The sequence below is a fragment of the Syngnathoides biaculeatus genome, chromosome 20, assembly GCF_019802595.1.
Source record: "Syngnathoides biaculeatus isolate LvHL_M chromosome 20, ASM1980259v1, whole genome shotgun sequence".
NCBI lineage: Eukaryota > Metazoa > Chordata > Actinopteri > Syngnathiformes > Syngnathidae > Syngnathoides > Syngnathoides biaculeatus.
The window spans coordinates 6,126,275-6,146,460 of record NC_084659.1 but is presented as its reverse complement, the minus strand read 5'-3'; the positions used below and the strand labels follow the sequence as shown (position 1 = coordinate 6,146,460).

General features: G+C 50.2%; 1 protein-coding gene across 5 annotated transcripts in view; it reads left to right on the top strand.

The window, feature by feature from the left end:
* syt1a (synaptotagmin Ia) overlaps positions 1-20,186 on the top strand; it is a 74,154-nt gene that overhangs the window by 43,125 nt on the left and 10,843 nt on the right. For 2 of the 5 annotated variants that reach the window (XM_061806220.1, XM_061806219.1), the window contains 2 exons: positions 14,922-15,112; positions 18,874-19,046. In XM_061806220.1, the coding sequence (XP_061662204.1) occupies positions 14,932-15,112; positions 18,874-19,046 (354 nt within the window). In that variant the 5' untranslated portion in view covers positions 14,922-14,931. Of the gene's footprint in view, positions 1-11,245; positions 11,264-14,305; positions 14,590-14,921; positions 15,113-18,873; positions 19,047-20,186 lie in introns of those variants that run through there. The other 3 variants (XM_061806224.1, XM_061806223.1, XM_061806221.1) reach the window with 3 other exon arrangements.

Sequence of the window (20,186 nt, the reverse complement as noted above, 5' to 3'; positions counted from 1 at the left end):
CCGCCCGTCAATCACGTCACTCCGCCGCCGCCGCCGCCGCCGCTAGCCAGACTTGGCTAACCTTTTGTGTTCGTGCGTTCGGATGCTCGGATGTTATCGCTCCGTCTCGTCCGGCCGGCCGAGGACGCTCACCGGATTTTCAACCGCATCGATTCCGCCATCGATCCTCTTTAAGAGCAGGGGGACAAACGTCGTCGAGCGTTCGCGTGACGGAGGACAATCGAGACCGTCGTGTGACGCTTGACAGGCGTCAATACTCGCCGCGCCGTATTCGTGTAAATTTGATTTTTTATTACGGATCCGGCACAAAAAAAAAAAAAAAAGCCGATAAATCACTCGGTATTTGTGCCGGATTTATGTACGTTCCTTTTTCTCGTATGGGACGACAATTAGGCTTCACCTCCCTCTAAATTACGCTTTAGCTTTTGTGATGCATGTAAAATAAAAGTCAAGCTTACTAGTGTAGAGTGAATTATAGCCACAAGAAATGTTGGTACATTATAAATCACTGCACCTTTTGCGCTGGATTTTTTTTTTTTTTTTTTTTATACGTTATGTGGGATGCAGGATAAAAACCCTCGTTTCTTAAATCTGGCGAAACAAGTACGAGGTGATTTAGAGCAACGGGGAGCCTCATCTTGCTGGAAGTTACCCCGTACTTGTGCTCGATGCTAAATAAAAATATACATTGCCGCATTTATGGATCTTTTTTTTTTTTTTTTCTTTCCTGTTTTGCGTCTGACTAAACAAAATACACTTGAAAACTCACCTAGCAACAAATCAATTTCTATTTGTTGCGGTGGATTCACGTGCACGGGATGTCGCGTCCTTCACAACAGGTCGGGAATCCGGGAAGAGAAGTAGACGGTGATGGCGCCGCGCGTTGCTCGAAGGCACGCTGAGCAGCCAGAGAAGAAAAACAAACGGGAATGGCTCGCGCACTCGCTCGCGCGCGCCGCGCACCCGCGGCTACATTTTCACACTAATTCTCAACGTTCCCGGACACACGCGCGAGATAGACGGCTTATGCGTGCGCCGTCCTTGGTTTCCATGACGACCGCGATCCCTGTATGATAATGGGATTCCCGCCGTGAAAACGTTAACCCCGCCCCCATCAAAGAATCGTGCAAGTGAGGTTTCGGTGGTGTACCTAATCAAGAGACTGTAGTGTATTTATTTATTTTTTTAATTTTTTCCCCCCCATGTGTTACAAAATGGCAGCACTTATGTGGGATTTCGTTTCATTTTGTTATTATTATTTATTTTTTCGAGCGCGCCAAGGCCAGACCGCGCGCATTCATCTCTCGGGCCGGGAAAAAGCGTGACAACTATGGATCGGGCTCTCCTTTTGCACAAGACAAATATCCTCATTACCCGACGGGAGCATTCAAAATAGGATCATGTCAGGCAAAAGTGCTTCAGGAGAGCCGCGACGCAGACCTGCTGCTTTATTTTCCCGTCCCGCCTTCACCCGCAAGACAAAGTACCGACCTCGTCTTGCGGTTTTATGCACTGATTGGCTGCTACCGTGCATTTGTTTCACTTTAATGGCCTTTTTTTTTTTTTTTTTGTTTTTGCAAATAGCCTGCAGGTATGATTTGTGACTGCCACCCCCCCCCCGTTGGAAAAATTAAGAGTCCCCGTGCATAATTACAGCACTAGGCCGGGGTGCCCCGCGGCCGTTTGGCTTCGACTGTGTACGCAAAGTCCCGTCAATTAATATTCATTTACGTTCCATAGTGACAGAAGGAAAGACATTTTTAAAAAAAAAAAAAAAAACGCATTTCGGAAATTATTGATATCGCCTTTGGGCTTATGATACTGTACCAGTGTTGAACTTTGACACTGAATCGGCAAATCAAGTGTTAATCATTTTTTACGCAACATAAATCAATATCGGTCCTGACGCCTGTGTCGGCGACAGCTCGTGTCGTGAGCCATTTTGAAGTCTCCGTATCGACAATATCAGTTGATCAAAATCGGCAGTACAGGCCTTTATTATTTTTCAACTTTGAAATGGGAGCTCGACTCCACATATTTTATCTGACTCCATATTATCATCTGTGTTATTAGTTTCACAGCTCGGTTGTTCCCAACATTTATTGAGCCAAGGCACATATCTTACATTTGGAAACAAAAATGTCACAATAACTCGATCCACGTCTATTCTACACTTTCTGCCGACAAATAGTACTCCGCGTATTTGTTCTGCCCTTTTTGCAACTACCTTAGATAGATGAAGAAAAGTACAGTACAGTACTTGTCGTAAACGCCGTTTTGACCAATGAAGTTCAATTTTGAAAATGGACTCCGGCACACCGGCTCGCTGATGTGCGATGGTTGCGAATCACAGTCATAGATGCATGCTTGTCTTGTGCTTGGACTTTGGTTTTTGCTTTATTTCTGCATTTGCGAGTCAACATTCATGTCTCTGTTGTTAATAATTGAAAACGTATGGCCAATGTCAGTTCCGCGCGCGTGAAGCCCCCCAACCGATCCTACGCCGGACTTCACTCGAGTGCCTCTTCGAATTCTCCCAATGGTTTGTGTTGTTCTTGTAAAAGCAGCGTGCATTGATTGGGGAGGGGGTCGTGGGGGGACAAAAGCCAGGCCTAACGGCGTCCAGTCGGTAGCCACGCTGCCCGATTGGTAAACTGCAGCCTGGAATAAGCCAATCACAGCCGTGTCGATCTTTCTTTCCTCGGCTAATTGTCTTATTTTAAGTCCAGCCTGCTGCGGTGACCTGTCAAAACCTCTCATCTGGATTTTTTTTTTTTTTTTTTTTTTTAAATCCTTCGTGTGAGCTCCCCCCACCCAGTCCCGTTCACTCCCGCCCACCTTTTCGCTGTCAACGTGTGACAGGCCGAAGAAGGAAGCTGGCAGTTACTTTCCACTTTATCAATCCCCCCCCCGTCCTCCTCGTTCCGCATCAGTCTGGAGTGTTTACACGCAGCTCAAGGTCAGACGAGGGCAAACGCTCGCACCGGCGCGTGCGCACCCGAGCGGTCATTTGCATGAAAAAGCAATCTCGCAGATATTTCGGAGGAGGCAGCAGATGTCCGGAGGGCGCCGGGCTTTCTCCAATTAGACCTAAATGAAAGGAAACGAAGGGCGGATTCGAGTCGGAGGGGAGTCAAAGAAATCCGATCTTCATCCTAAAATAGTCCCATCGCTATGCTACGCTCGCTCCTTTCGGTTGTCATAGTGACGAGTATTATCTGGAAAATGACACGTCGGCGCCGAACCTGACCGCAGCGAGCGCGGCGTGAGGTGCACTTAAAGTCGCCGAAGAAGATCCGCGTTGTAATACTCTCCCTGCCTCGGCTAAATGGAGACAAAGTGCTCGTCATTTGCTTCCTAACACCCTCTAATTCCCGTAAATGTCAACGCCGGCAGCTCCGCTCTCGGGGGAAAAACATTCGGTGGCGTCAAAACGGGAATTCGGGGTCGGGGTTTTGTTTGCGGGGCGAAATCTGTCAGATGGCGCACTGGAATCAACAATCAGTCCGTGCTGCGGAATGGCAGACGAGCTGCCATTTTGTCGCGGAAGGGGATTTAGCTGCGTTTCACGACATCTCGAGGTAGTACGTCAGCAAACGACTTCTCGGGGATTCGTCCGATGGCCACCGAATTTGCTACAGGCCTTCTCGGCGGATGGGCGAATCTGAATTGTGAAAATTGTGAACTTTTGTCGGAAGATGTTGGTGGCAAAGTTTGTAAGGATTCGTCGGAAACACTCCTTGGTGAGTTTTATCAAATATTATCCGGCATCGGTGAATCCTATCGAAGCGAAATCGAGCACGTATGTTGCTCGTGACACCGAAATCGAGTCGATGCCGCGGAACACTCGTCGGCCATTTTGCTTTGAAGTTGGCGTTCCAGCGGTGGGAGGCGTACGAACCCCGAAGGGATTCGCCCGATGGCCACCAAATTTGCTACGCCAGGCGAATTGTGGATTTCCAAAATTTCCCACGTGTAACTCACCGAACGCTGACGTCTCGCCTTCACAAGCTCCGATCGTGACCACATTTGCAACGTTCTGTTCTGTCCGCCAAGCGAGGTCTTTCTCCCTTTTGTCTACGTTTGTTTTTTTTGTTTTTTTTTTCCCCACACGATGATTCAGCTCCCCAGTTCATTTGCAGCCATTGATAAGAAATCTAACCGCCATAATGGGATGCGCAGGCTACCTCTGGCAATTAACGTCGGCCATAAATCATCAGTTTATCTCGGTCTTCCTGCAGACACTCTGTCCTGACCAGTAATGCTGATCAATTCTGTTTACGCACCGGACCGGGTCCTCTTCGGCTGACCTGAAGCGTCGGCGTACTTCGCGTTAGCAAAGTAAACATCCCGGCGTGTTCTCTGATGTGGCGGCGTAATGGCGCGGGAGAGGGTCCCACTCCAAGCACAATGCCGCCTGATTGTACAGTGCTCAGCCCTTGTCGCGTTCTGTACAAAATCAGGGCTCTCTTGTCGCATTTCCGAGTGTTCCATAAAGCTCGTCATTTACTTTCAGCGTAATGAGAAAGCAGTCGGAGATGATCCGTCTTTATAATCATCGCCAGTCAAAGCGCAAGCGTCTACCAGACACATTTTTCGCTATCCAATTGGGTTTAATCACTTCAGTTCCTGTTTTCTGGTTAAGGAGATATTGCCCCACGTACTCGGTTGTAAAAAGGCATTGATTATGATTATCGCCACGGTACCTGAAGGTCACGGTACTTCGGGAACGCCGAGTTCTGAAGCTGCGATACAAAAGCTCGCCTAATGGTCCAATTTCAGCCGCCAAAATGAGAGTAGATGGCGGAGCCGCGAGGTTGATGCCGCGGATGATCATGGAATGTTTGCGTGCTCGGATGCGCTCCAAGATGGCGCCGGCCGGCTCAGTCGGCGGTGTCGTGGTCTGACTTGAATATTTCGGAAAAGCTTCAAACCGTGGGAGCTCGCCAAAAGATTTGCGTTTCGGGGCTCGCGCACCCTTCCATCTTCTTCCTTGTCAGACGGCGGCTGAAGATTTTCCGTTCACGCTCCGTCGGCCTCTTCGCGTCTGCTCCGTTCGGATCCGATTTCCTCCGAACCGAATTTCCCTTTCCTCTGCTGCCGCCTCCTGCCGAAAATAAGCCTCATCGCCGCATTGTCACCGGCTCCATTTGAAATTAGCACGTGTCTCGTCGGTGGTTTAATTAGCGGGCTGTGTTACATTCCTCGCCTGGTCGTGATTGGAATATTTTGACAAAAGCGAAGCTTTGAAACCAAAAATAGTCGACAATGATTTCTTCCAAGTCACTGAACTGCAATGTTGGGTTAGGAAGTGTTGTCATAATCGCGTCCTTGCGGAGGGCTCGACCGCCTCCGTTTCGGTTTGCCGGTTCTTTGCCGGTGAGGCTTCCCTGACATGCTGTCATCTGTTGACCAGAATTTGATTGGCCTCTTGGTCGCGTTTACTGCTGCCCTTGGATTCGGAATCTGGATTAGGAGCGAGGTTTACCGGTTCAAGTTCGGAATTAGGGTTACGGTTTCCAATTAGGGAGACGGGGTCAGGAGATTTGGAGGGTTAGGCTCGGTCCTCGGGATCTGACGCGGTTCATCCCGTCACTCGGTTTCTTCGGGATGAGTTCCCCCTGGCTGCTTCCCGCCGTCACACATCCCGTCACGATATTGTCACTATCTGTGTTTTTTTTTTATCGAAGCGGCCGAAGCCGTAAACCGAATCGGCGGTCGCCATTTTGCCCGAGACCGAAGGGTTTGTTAGTCGTCACGATGTTTCAGTCACCGCGATCTGTCAGTGCGGGTCTCGGCGCAGCAAGTGAATGAGCAAACATCTCATTCCATTTCTTCACGCTTGCAGGAAGGAGGCGAGGACGGAATAATAAAAAAATAGTGTCGACAGAGCGTCCGTATAAATGGAATCGGCGAAGCTCGGTTACTCCCGCGCAGCCGTCGCAGCCGCCTCCCTCGGAATTAAGAAGAGCGGCGAGATCGGACGCGTTTTGCGGCGACGGGGCTGCCGCGTGTCGCGGGACGTTATCTGCAAAGCCCACCGACGGGGATTTGTGTGGACAAGATTGTGGGATCGAAATGTCTCCGCGGGCGCAATATTGTGTAGCGGCGACGTCGAGGCCAAAAGGTCTCAACTTTGAGGAATGCCGCAGAGTTGCCTGAAAAACGCAATCGCTTGCCGACTACACCTTCCTGAAAATAGAATGTCTTGGTAACATATAATAGATAGAAATCACCTGCAAATTGGCAGATTATAATCGACCCGATTGGATTTATTGGGAATTTATTCTTGCGTATTGTTACGAGATGCGTGAAATGTTTTTGGGCTACTATTTATTGTTCTGAAGATTTCAGTGTGGGGTGTGATTTTTCTCAGATAGCGGCTGTCGATGTTTTTACAAGCTCATCGTGAGCATCAACACTTGCCTGGTGACTAATTACTAATAACCGTACTTGACTCAAATAAACAGCCCCTTGTAGAGCTCATTTGCTTTAATAACACCGCCGCTCAACGGCCAAAATTCACCCGGGCGGGACGACACGGCGATAATGATCATTTTGGAGCCGGGGGTGGGGGGGGTGGGGGTGGGGTCCTCGGGTCCCGTCGTCCTCCGCAGCAGATGTTTTGGGGCTGAGGCCTCGTAGTGAAGTTTTTCAATAAGGCTTAGTTTGGAAATGTTATTTTATCACCTGGCCCCTGACTTTGTGAAGCAGGGAGAATGCAGATTACAGCGCTCGAATGTCAAGTGATGAATATTCAATATGCACTATTCAATAGTCTCGGTAAATAGCCCCCGCCCCACATACACACACCCATACCCTGCTTTGATTCTATGGCAAACCTATGAATATTTAAATATTTAAGGATATTTTAGGCCATCCTTCTCACGAGGGAAAATGTTGCCGTGATTTCAAATGATTTCGCGAACTTGGACTGACAGACTTCCTGGAGGCCCACGAACCCCACTTTGAAAACCACTACGTTGACCAAAGAAACTGGAGCAGTCCTTGCAGGAAAAACAAGCACCAGTCTCAGGTACGGAGGACATCCCAAAACCTAAACTTCATCTTTTCATCTCACCATCGCAACCCTTCTGGCGAAAATGTAGTTTTTGTGTCGGGGGGGGGGCTGGGGGGGGGGAGAACTACCTTTTCGGGGAAGGTTTGATATCCGAGAATCTGCTCCAAAAATGCTTTATGAAGTTGGATGAAATTGTGAGCGCTTCGCCAAGAACATTACTGTGACATTTTAAACTCGACAGAAATGGCAAATGGGACACTTGGAATAGGTCATGAATTTATTGGTTACCTGGAATTTTTAGAAGCCATTTTGAAGTGCTCCGTGCCCAGTCCTCGGTCTCACCAAACCTTACTCAGCCTTTCGTGGAGTTCAGCTGCTTCCTCCAATCAGGGGCGTGGGGACAAAGTGAGAGTCTGCAGCTAACGCGACGATGCCGAGCCATAAGCCGGCGATACCTTTTTATTTCATCAGCGGCAGCAGCACGCCGTTATCTATCACGCCGGCAGCGGTTTCAGTCCGGCTATGATTTTAAAAAGGCCGTCGCGTTAAACGATAACCGGATCCGATGTGACAGCTCAGTCAAGTCCGAGATTTCGTTTTGTTTTGTTTTTTTTCATCTGGCGGCCGAAACGGAGCCGGCGCGTCTGAGCGACGACTTTGAAATGACTTTTGAACCAAGAGGAAAGGCAAGAGGCCGTCAGAGACGACTTTCTCGGTGCGACTGATGTTTACGGAGCGCCCCGTTGCGCCGCCATCATCTAATCACGCCGCTTATTTGCTGAAGGTGTTTGTCTTCTCGCCGCTCCCTCTGTGACGCCGCTATCGGATTAGCAACCTGACGATGTGTTTGTGCCGCATTATGATCTTGGAATTGACTTTTTATTTATTTATTTGGGTGGGACCAATCAGATTTCCTCTTGTTCGTGCTGCCATGACGATCTCATCTGCCCGGCGCTTCAGAGTCGGTACTCCTGACCCGTTGCAACGTAAGATGTGTCGGCACTGGGATTGTTTCTTTAACCAATCGGATTTCGGATGTGCCGTACTCGGAGCCGAACTTGTTCCACCCAAGCAAAACGCGTCTGTCGCAATTTACATACATTAATCAAACGTCCGCGTTAACTGCGTGAAGAAACCTGAAAAAGTCCCCGAAGGGAAGGACTACCGATGCCAGGTTTGACGATGTTCCAATCTGGCACGTGTCCTTCCTTGGTTCTTTCCCTTTCAAAAACCACATCAGTTCAGAAACGCAACAAGAGGTCCACTTCCGTCAGGTGGGTGGCGAGAGAAAAACGGGGCGGCGGCAGATAAGTATAAAATCGGTAAAGTTGCGAGTCCGCTCATCCGCAAGCGCGGTTGTTTCCTTCCGTGCGGGAGCCCAGGAAAAGGTTGCGGTGACGCCAGAGCAGCGCAGAGATTTGTCACTTCGGATCACGCTCGTCCGCCGCCGCCGGCTCCCCGGCACGCCACATCTGGAGAAGATCACGTCAGGAGGTTGAAAAGCAAAGAGTCCGGAATAGCACCGCTTCACCCTTTAAAGGACTTAATCCCGTCGCTTTCTCCCTGACGCCGGTTGCCGGGCAGATCTCCCCCGCGGCGTGGCAGAGGTTGAGCAAACACCTTCTGTTTTTCCCCGCCGACCTGGCCTCCCGAGTCACACCGGGGCGACTTCCCCCGGGGGCGGGGGCGTCGCCGTGTTGCCTCTAGCCATCGGAGCGCGCCGCCGGCTCCGAGCTCGGGTCAGTGTCAGCGCATCCGTCAACATTTGAGGGACTGAAGCGTCCCGCATGTTTAATCTCTAGCCTTCGACCGCCTGCCTTGTCATGTCGCCGGCCTTCTCAAGCGCTCGCGTATTTCCCCAGAGACGCTTTGTTCTTTTTGATGAACTACTGAACTAAGATGTCGGATTCTACGAATGCAGTCTTTGGGTTTCCGAGAACTGAGTCACATCCGTGTTGCGTGGACACAAAATACAGATCGACAAAGGGACCGAGCCACGGATGAAGAATCGGTGCGCTCGACCTCCATTTTTGTCACACCCGCTTATTGATCCGGGAAGACTTCATTCCGTCCCCGAATAGCCGACCCATTTTCCGGAGGGTGGCGTGTCTGTCAGAAAATGGAGCGGTCCCCCCCCCCCCCCCCCCCCCCCCCCGGCGTTCCGGGCGGCCGCGGGAACAAGAGAAGGCCGATAAGACTCCCGGCCCCGCTCCTTTCTTCCCTCTACTTAGCTTTGCGGCGCCTTTGGAAGGCGTAATTGAAAATGCGGGGAAATCTTTGAGCTGCGCCCTTAATGGAGCTGTCGCGGCCCGGCGGTAAAGCGGGGTTAATAACTTCCCCCCCAACTTCCATTACCCCAAGAGATTGGCGGCAGGTGAGTAAAGAGGCCGAGCAGGACCAGGCCGAGGAAGCCACTTCCTGCGTCTTATCTGCCGCCGCAGCCGACGGCCACGGAGCGCTTTACTGTTATTTCTAAAGACGAGTGCGACACGTGTCCCCGGCCGGGCGGCGTCCCGCTCGTGACTGACAGCCAAATTACCGTGTCGGTTCAGTAACTCCGCCTCCTCCGCCGAGCCCCCTCCGGAGCCGTTGACATTTGGCTCTTACATGAACGTGATTTGCTATGATTGGCTCGGGGATGCCGGCAGATTGACTCGTTTTCCGCGAGCGTGACCCGGAGCGCACTTTTCCACGCATTTGGCTTCTAACTCTGGCTAAAAGCGGCAATTCAACATGTTGTCAAATCAAACGCGAGGGGAGGCTGCATTTGCCGTTTGTGTTATTACTGGACTCGCGGAAACTCAGCGAGCCCCCGCCCGATATATGACCGATTTTCGTTTGTTCCAGTTCAAGTCACGATCACGGAAACGTCTGTTGCTCAGGATTGTCCTCCAAAAAGCAGACTCGTCTGGTTTTGATCGGCGGCGGGGGGGGGGGGGGGGGGGGAATGATCAGATTCGACCCGATTCTCTGCGTTTTTACCCCTTCGCACCTGTTCTATCGACTCTAGGAGATAATTTTTTTCCTTTCTTTTGCTCAGTGGCTGACCTGAAAATGATTTGGGCGAGCTTCCTTTTCTGTGAATCGCTGGCCAAATATTTTTTGCATCTTCCTTGCTTGCTATCGGTAGAATTCACTTGGACAGCATTTTCCTCAACAAGAGCAGTCCTTCGTTGTAGGGACTGAATTAATATTTCAAGAGTTTGCTTTTCCATCAATCACTGGACTGATATTTACTTGTTTCTGGCAGCTGTTTGGGACATCATTTTTCATCGGGAAACCTCTGAAGATTTAGTTTTGCTGTTAATCACGATTGACTTGTAGACGGCTCGTTTTGTTTTTATTTTGCTTCACGACTACGTAGCGTGATTCATAAACCTGCCTGTCAACAATCGTGGGATTGTGTAGCAAATATGCGCTAATATGGGCCTGACAAGACGGGAAGGAAATACCACAAAACTGCGCTCACGCATCAGATAAATATCAGCGCCTCTCTCATCTCGACAGCAGCGTAATTAAACTGTTGCCGTTCCCTTCGGACACCGACGAGTGTCCTTGCGCTGATGATTTCTAGTTTATCCAGGATCGGCCAGAAGTACCCGATTCCCGAGCCGGGGAAGGTAATGAAACCTGCGACTAATGTTGAAGTGATCATCAGCGGCGTCACGGCGAATCGCTCGCGAGCAATCAAACTTTATTAGCGCGATGTTCACGGCCGCCCGGGGAATTTGAGGCCCGGCTCCTGCGTTCAAATAAAACACGTCTGGCTCCGGTCCGGCGTTATCGATCCCGGGCCCAATTAAGACCTCCTGTATTTATGCTACACGGACCTTGTATCGAACACGAGGGCCGACCGTTAACAGGTGATGAAAGTTTTAATTGGGGACTTACTGCATCTGAGAATTCAGGACCCAAAGACCGTTTTCAAAAAGTCGTGTCCATCAGGGAGAGGGGCGGGGCGGGGCGGGGCGGGGCTTGTCCGGCTATTTCCGGGGACCTTTCCAAGATGAACTCCTACAGATTTTGTCTGGTTTTTGTTAGCAAGATGGATAACCGCTGAATTGCGAGGATTTTGACATTTTTGTCATCTCACTTCCTGTCGGTAGAACATGGCGGCAGAGCTCAACTCTGCTGACGTAACGTATACTTGGAACCTGAGCCACTGAAGCTAATTTCACTCCTGCGACATGAAATTTGGCTGCTGTGAACCATCGCGAGTCGAGAAAAGCCAGACGTGACGAGGTACTGGAAGTCTGCCATTTTGGTTTGCAGCAGCCATTTTTGTGTGAGAAGTGAAGGGAGAGGGAAGATTTTCATTTCATTTTCATTTCGGTCGACACGTGCCGATAGCGAGCAGGTGATTATTGGCAAAATGCTTCTAATTGGTGATTTGCTGCATGATTACCGCAATGAAAGCTCCACGAAGGATGTCGTCTGCGTTGCCGTTGTTTTTTTTTTTTTTTTTTTTCGCGGTTGGGTGGGGGGTGAGAGTATGATGGAGGGAACGCGGTAGAGCGAGGTAAACGGCCAGGGAAGTGACCCAGATAGCGAGAAGGAAGCTGTGTGTGGTTTCCAGCATTGGCGCCGCGTTTGGGGACCCGCTGAGCCATCTGGCCGCTCCGTAATTGGGTTGAAGGTTTACATCTGATGAGCAGGACCACTGCCTACAATTATTTAGCATCTTATTCTCTATAATTTGTACCTTTTTTTGGGGGGGGGGGTTGGATTTGTGTTGCAGCCGCAGATGCTCTTGCGGACGATTGATTGGGCGAAACGGTCAAACGCGAATACGAGCCGATAACGCTCACAAGGGAGCCGCTGTAGGTCACGACTCACGCCGAGACGCTCCCACCCGAGCTGAGCCAAACCTCGACTCCGGTCTCGTCACGTGCTAGGCCACGCCCCTTCAACGCTCACAAGGGAGCCGCTGTAGGTCACGACTCACGCCGAGACGCTCCCACCCGAGCTGAGCCAAACCTCGACTCCGGTCTCGTCACGTGCTAGGCCACGCCCCTTCAACGCTCACAAGGGAGCCGCTGTAGGTCACGACTCACGCCGAGACGCTCCCACCCGAGCTGAGCCAACCTCGACTCCGGTCTCGTCACGTGCTAGGCCACGCCCCTTCAACGCTCACAGGGAGCCGCTGTAGGTCACGACTCACGCCGAGACGCTCCCACCCGAGCTGAGCCAAACCTCGACTCCGGTCTCGTCACGTGCTAGGCCACGCCCCTTCAACGCTCACAAGGGAGCCGCTGTAGGTCACGACTCACGCCGAGACGCTCCCACCCGAGCTGAGCCAAACCTCGACTCCGGTCTCGTCACGTGCTAGGCCACGCCCCTTCAACGCTCACAAGGGAGCCGCTGTAGGTCACGACTCACGCCGAGACGCTCCCACCCGAGCTGAGCCAAACCTCGACTCCGGTCTCGTCACGTGCTAGGCCACGCCCCTTCAACGCTCACAAGGGAGCCGCTGTAGGTCACGACTCACGCCGAGACGCTCCCACCCGAGCTGAGCCAAACCTCGACTCCGGTCTCGTCACGTGCTAGGCCACGCCCCTTCAACGCTCACAAGGGAGCCGCTGTAGGTCACGACTCACGCCGAGACGCTCCCACCCTTCAAGACACAAATTCTGCAATAAGTGAAATATTTATTGTTCATTTCTGTGCATTCTCTTACAATTGAGTGTGTTGTTTTTATGGGAAAAGTGCTATTTTAAATTCAACACATTGATTGCCTTAAACTAGCATGTATTTATATTGATTTTTCTATTACTTAAAAATATGTATATTGGATAGAAATAGATTTGAATAAAAATAATTTTTATTACTCATTTATATTAATACGTTTTTGTTTTGTTTTTTCTGGTGCTGCGGCAAATCAAATGCGACACTTCACTGGAGCGGAATGGCTACGCCACAGCGACTCGCGGGGAGCAACAAGCGGCCATTTTGTGCTTGTTTTCCCCTCTAAGTCGTCCAAAGTGTGTGTGTGTGTGTGGGGGGGCAGATGTATCCTATGCAGGATATTCCCGCACAGACATGAGCGCGCTCAGAAAAAGGGTCAATGCCGCTTCAGGTTTTTCCCCGTGAAACGAGCCGAAGTGGATTTTCTCGCGCTGGGCGAGAGCGGGCGCAAGTTGCCGCGCGGTCCTCCGACGGGAGATGAGTCACGAAGGCGCACGGGTAGCGTGACGACGTTGATTTTTTTTTTTTTTTTTTTTTTTTTTCAAGCATTCAGCACGACGCACACGGCGCGTTCGTCCTGGTAAAAAGTCTACCTAGGAAAAGTCGCGCTCAAAAGCAGGTTTTCCTTGGCAACAACAACAACAAAAGACGAAGGTAATGGACCCAAAAATGGTTTCCGTGGTTAGAAAAAAAAAAAAGAAAAACGGCAAGTTTTCCATTTTGGATTCAAGAGGCCATTCCAGGCTCATTTTGCATCTTTCCAAATGGACGACACACTGGAGGATTTCTTTTGAAAATTCAGCCCCCAAGACCTGTTTCACTTGGCAACATGAGGAAGATCAATGACAGAGCCTCGGGAACCCAACCCCGAAAAGAAACGCCAAGTCTGCCACGTTGGTTTAAAGACTCCATTCTAGGCTCATTTTAAGATGTTTTTTTGCTGTTGTTTTTGTTACATTCAGCCCTCGATGCATGTTTCACGTAGCAACTTGACATTATCATGAGGAGGCGCCCCAAACAATGTTCCCTCTAATTTTTTTGTGTCTGACCAAACACACCGTGAGCGCCCCCTTTGACCATTGACAAAAATACATTACTATGCAAATACATAGCAAGCCAACTATTAAACTATAAATTTGAAATGTCGCTTCCAACTTTGTTTCATTTTTTTTTTTAATGCAACGATATGCTCGTCTGTTTTTCTTGGTGTAAAACTGAATTATTGCTTGCAGAATATCTTTTGCAATGCATGTTGAAAGCTGAACGATGCTCCCAAAACAGTTTTAGGGTTAATGTTGTGTTTCCTCCTATGTTTAAAATACAGAATTTGCTTTTTGAACAATACATCGTTTGTGCTTTCATCCTCAATCAGGCTGTGCCAAGGTGGAATTTTAACATTATTCACCATCTCATCCTGTCCTTTCTACTTTTACTTTTACTGCTACCTTTTTTTCTCAAAAAAGAGAAAATCTCATCCAATTTCACCACTTTTTCTTCTATTATTAACATACCCAGGTGTTTATTAATTATGAGCGTACCCCTTTAAAATGGAGGGGAGGGGGGGGGTGTCAGGTAAACCAGGAAGTAGAGTGTGTGGCCCTGTGTGGCCGAGCATCAGTTCTTTGTGAGTGGCAAGACATCAGGCTGTAGTTTACTGCACTTGATCTGTTTTCCTCTGCGCTGAGGGTGTGCGAGAAGTGCGCAAATGCGCAGTTGCGCAGCTTAGAGGGAACGTTGCCCTTAAAATGTCTGACAAAGCCACGCCCGCAATTGCACTGGAAGCCATTTTGATTCAAAGCAGACATTTTTTTTTTTTGGGGGGGGGGTTACCGCATTTGACCAAGAATCCTTTGAAGACGGAACTCCTCGACAAAATGGATTTTGTACGTATTTGCGTGCGTTTATTTATGTATTGCTTACTAACTACAGGCACGCGTTGCTTCCCGAGCTGAGGGGGGGCCGTCCTTTCGGGCCAACTGGCAAACTCTCCGTTCAGTTAAGTCTAAAAACAGGACCTACGTTTATTTATTGCCAGGCGTGGCACCTGGCTAATAAATAATCTTCGGTTTAAGCGACGCGTGAGCAGCTTTGTTGTGACTACGAGCGCCTCACCGGGTGTTGGTCCAGGCTCGGCTGGCAGATGCCGGCGCGTCGCACCGGCGTCGTAAGGAAGGGAAAGAAAACCTGAGGTCTTTGTCTCGTTTTTACGGCGCAGGCTCGGCAAGATGAACGAGAGTCGGAGGGAAGCGCTGGCGGCGGCGGCCCCCGCGGCCACCGCCGCCGCCTCCTCCTCTTCCTCCTCGTCCAACACCACCAACGCGGCGGGCGGCCCTGGCGCCGGACCCAAGGACGAGGCCTTCTCCAAGATCAAGGACAAATTCATGAACGAGCTCAACAAGATCCCATGTGAGTTGTCCGTTATAATTATTCCGACAATATCTTCGGTGTACGATCTGTTTGTTTGTTGCCGTACTTGAGATCGTGACGTGCCTCAAAATCGTTGCCCCTTTAACAAATGTTGGACGCCAAAGTAAAATCAAGTAAAAATACGCGAGGTAGAGCAAATCGTGTTCTTTAGTTTTTAAAAAGTCGTCAGACCGATCCGACACCTTCAGATTGTTGAACGTCGTAATGTTCCACTTGTAGCCTTTGAGCAACCCACCTCTGAACTGAGCTTTTGTTGGCGCCGTCTGCGCGGAGCACTCGCGTCGATTCGTCGAGTAATCGGACTAAAATTGCAGTAGCGTGAGTCCGTCTGGGGAAAAGTCCGGCTCGTGAGCTCGCGACTCGTTGCCCCCGGGGGGGGGGGAGTTGCCGTGGAAGGCTAGTTGTCCACAAACACACACACAGACATTTACTAGCGCCCGTGGACCAATTCCAGCATGTTTACCAAAATGAAAATTCCCATCAAGATCTCGGGCGCAGCGTTTGAGGTCGTTTTGAAGGTGAAGGAAAAGATGCAATCGTGCACGGAATTCATTTTTTTTTTTTCGACATTTTCTTCTCATTTTCCAAATTCTTCACCCTTCCCCTCCATCGAGAGAACAATTGCAAGCCTTTTATTTGAATTTTTTACGCGTAAGCGTTTTCCTATTGACGGCAAAAGTAGTCCCAAATGTTCCCTCGCCTCCGGTTTTAATGGCCGCCCATTTGGGCAGGAACTGTTCCTTGAATTTGGTCCCTGGGACGTGTCACGGCAGCTGCTTTCGATCTTACTTACTTGCGCTGCCGACTTGCATAAATATTCCAAGGACGTCAGGCATAACGCGGCACCGCGATGAGCTACGAGAATCGTTTCAGTTCCAGGAACGAACGCGCCGAGAGCTGAAAGGCGCTATTAATAGAACACGATGCCGACGATTGTGCCGCCGCGTGCGATCGCTTTGACGGCAGAACAACGCCGTTCGTGCCGCGGAGGAGAGACGCGGCAATTATCTTACGCGAGATGCATTACAGAGTTTGCCGTATCTTCTTTTTTTTTCTTATTTTTATGTTGCTGTTTTTCGGCGAGGGATGTGCGCGTCACACTCCCCGCCGCCATGTTGTCCGCTTAAACAGGCACACCCGGCGGGGAAGGGGGCGAGGCCGCAGACGCGCCGCCGCTCCCGGTCGTCGGAACGAGACGAATGGGTGAAGGTTAATTGACCCAACAGGCTGCTGCCACGTTGGATTAGTGCAGCGTGCTTGAAGGAAGGAAGGAAGACTCGGTTTGGAAAAACATCTACCGATTCAGATTATAGTGAGGCAGGACGATAAGTAACTTCCAGGGTTAAACGTCATTCCCATATTTGTTTTTTGTTTTTCCTGAGGACCTATTCCCAATGGCCTACTCGTGTGTGTGTGTGTGTGTATATATATATGTATATATATGTTGTTGTTTTTTTTGGGGGTGGTATTTAGTGTGATAAAATGTAACAATATGATACTGAAGCACCATGTAAATGATAATTGCTGCTCTGTGATACATCTCAACTAAGAGACAAGCTTTGTTATCGCAGGGAAGAGCTAAGATTAGCCTGGGTTGTTAGTGGAAGTGATGACAGCATGTGCACTTGGGGTCCATCCTTCCATCCATACTTTTTCTACCACTTCTCCGGGTCGGGTCACGGTAGAAGTCGCTTCAGCAGGGATACCCAGACTTCCCTTCCAGCTCTTCCGGAGGGATCCCGAGGTGTTCCCAGACCAGCCGAGAGACAGTCTCTCCAGTGTGTCCTGGGTCGGCATAAGGGTCTCTTTCCAGTGGGACGTGCCCGTAACACCTCACCGGGTGGTGTCAGGGAGGCATCTGAATCAAGTGCCCCAGCCACCTCATCTGGCTCCTCTCGATGCGGAGGAGCAGCAGCTCGACACTGAGCCCCTCCCGGATGACCGAGCTCCTCACCCGTTTTCTAAGGGAGGGCCCGGACACCCTGCAGAGGAAACTAAATTTTGGCCGCTTGTATCCGGGATCTCGTTCTTTCGGTCACGACCCGCAGCTCATGCCCATCGGTGAGGGCAGCAACGTAGATCGACCGGTAAATTGAGAGCTTCGCTTTTCGACTTATCTCCCTCTTTACCGCAACGGACCGATACAAAGTCTGCATCACTTCAGACGCTGCACCGATGCGTCAGTCGATCTCCTGCTCCGTTCTTCCCTCGCTCGTGAACCAGACCCCAAGATACTTGAACTCCTCCACTTGGGGCAGGATCTCATCCGTGACCCGGAGAGGCCACGCCACCCTTTTCCGGCTGAGGACCGTAGACTCAGATTCGGAGGTGCTGATTCTCATCCCAGCCGCTTCACACTCGGCTGCAAACCGCTCCGGTGAGAGTCGTAGATCACGGCTCGATGAAGCCAACAGAACCACGTCATCTGCAGAGGCGATGCTGAGGCCACCAAACCGGACTCCCTCCCCGCCTCGGCTGCGCCTAAAAATTCTGTCCGTTAACGGTTGCGAACAAAATTGGTGACAGCGGGCAACTTTGGCGGAGTCCATTTCTCGCCAAAAACGACTCGTACAGGGACCGAACAGCCCGTACTTGTTTGTTTTTCCCCAAGAGCAATGTTTGGATTGATATCAAAACTTCCGTTTCCCTGCTGGGATTGGTATAATTTTACTTTTTATTTATGTATCATCGAGTCGGAATAGTGTCGCTCATAGGAAAGTCGTACAATAATCACTTTTGTGGGGTTTTGTTACACGCATCAAACGTCCAAAGAAAACCAGGCCACAACCACAGTAATAAATATTGTTCACCTCTCAAAATACTCGTGGCCAAATGTGGACGTACTTGAATCCTGTGAGTGGGCCACGTTTTATGTCTTCACCCTGGCGTGACGACAGATAAGCCGTCGAAGGGCTTCGTCGCCGCGTTGCGCCTCTTATTCCCCTCCCGCTCTCCGCCGCTTTTTCCCCGGAGAGAAGGCGCTCGCACGACGTCGTTAATTAGGGGAGGCTTTCATTGCTTTCTGGGACTCGGGCTGGCTTTAATTAAGGAACAGCCGAGTGGTTTTCGCGGGCCGTCGTGTGACCGATGAAGACGATAAGCGCAGTCGCGGGATGAGCGGGCGACGTCTGCAAACGAGGTTCAACTAATGTCATTATGCTGAAAACGTCCAACAAACCTTTTCAGGTAATGAGGGAGCTGATTTGTTTTGTTTTTTTTTTTGCTTTGACTTTATATAGTGTATATAATGTAGGTTTATTGTCGATATACTATAGGTAGGACACGTATAAGGGATTTAAGAAGCCAAGGGTATAAAAAGAGCAGACGCGAGGGCTGTTTGTTGTGACGCGAGGCCCAAATCGGCAGACTCGTCGTCGAGCGCCAACTGTTATTTTTCTCTCTGGAAGAAAGAACTTATTGATTTGAGTCGACGAGCCATCGATCCTTACACAGTACCGCACCGCTCATCCCCAAAAAATTAAAAAAAAAAAAACACAACCCTGACAGCAAAATGCACTTTTTCTTCTTTTGTACTCCAACCGTCAGCAGCAGCATTTTACATCGGATTAAGCACCGACTGAAAAGTCGAAAGCCGGCGTGGTCCTCACCGTCGCTCGGCTGCCGTCTGCAAACAGGACGAGCGCGATCTCCGATAATCGCGCAGCCGCTCATCTCATTAATAAACCCGTTCGGGCCTTCCCGACGTTGACGAGCCCTCGCGGCGCGCGTCCTCTCCGCAGTGCCGTCGTGGGCCATCGTGTCCATCGCCTTCGTGGCCATCATCCTGGTGCTGGCCTGCTGCTTCTGCGTGTGCAAAAAGTGGATCTTCAAGAAGAAGAACAAGAAGAAGGGCAAGGACAAAGGCAAAAACGCCATCAACATGAAGGACGTCAAGGACGGGGCCAAAACCGAGGTAACGGCCCGACGATAGCAGAGAAAATGTGACGAATTCCCGGCAATTCCTTTAGTCGCACCTGTGCTAAGGTCTTCATCGAATGCTTATTGTGTGATTTAAAATGATTCACGTGATTCTTGCGATCTTTCCCGCCCCGAGAAATATCGTAAAACAACGCTAACGGCTAGCGCGCTAACCCCGTCGCCCCCGATCGATCGGTCGAGCTCCGTTTTTAGCGGGCTCGCTTTTGATCCCCCGGCCTCGTTTCTCGCGGTGCTGCTCGCGTTGCTTCCTGTGTGTGGTTTGTTTTAATTTGTGTTTCTTCCTTCTATGTCCTCCTTATCTGTGTTGTGTCTGATGACTGTGCGGGATGGTCGCTGGCGGTAGGTTTCCCAATTGCTGTTGGATCTTCTTAAGCCTGCTGCTCTGATGTTTTTGAGACAGTTTTCGAATAGCCTCTTGACGACAACCCGACTTGAGCCCAATCATATGTAACTATGCGTACAGTACATGTATAGCTGTTATATATGTGCGTACACGCTGCATATGCGCATATATGCCACACGTACGATAAGACGGGACCGAGCGACACCGATCGGTTGCCGAGTCTCCCGCCGTTTTAAACGCAACCGCAACTACCAAACCCGTCCGAGTGTCAATTGGATTTTTTTTTTTAAATTTCGGTCGGCGGGAGACGGACCCAGACGCCGATCGGCGTTGCTCAGCCTTTTGCTTTCACTGGAGCGGACCGGCCGATTGGCTACAAAGAACGGGCCCCGCCCCTCAACGTATTTACGCAAGCACCCATTGGCTGGCATGACGCTTGGGATGGCAAAAGGGGGCTTGCGGGGATGGATGGCGACCCCTCTTTGGGGCAGGGGTCCTCAATTTAGCGATCGGGAGGAAAAACTCTTTCGGGCCGTTGTACCAGATGGTAATTTGAGATGAATGAAATAATCAAAAGTTACAGCAGCAGCATTTAATAAAGCTAACGGGAAAAAAAAAAAATCAACATTTGGAGTTGCTGCATCGGCTAAATCATTTTGCATGTAAACAGAAGTAGCAGAAATTGCCAAACGGCTTTGACCGGCGTTTTTCATTGTTCTCAAGCTTGCCGTCACCGCTCGCCCGCCTCGAACGCAAGTCAACTGGACTACT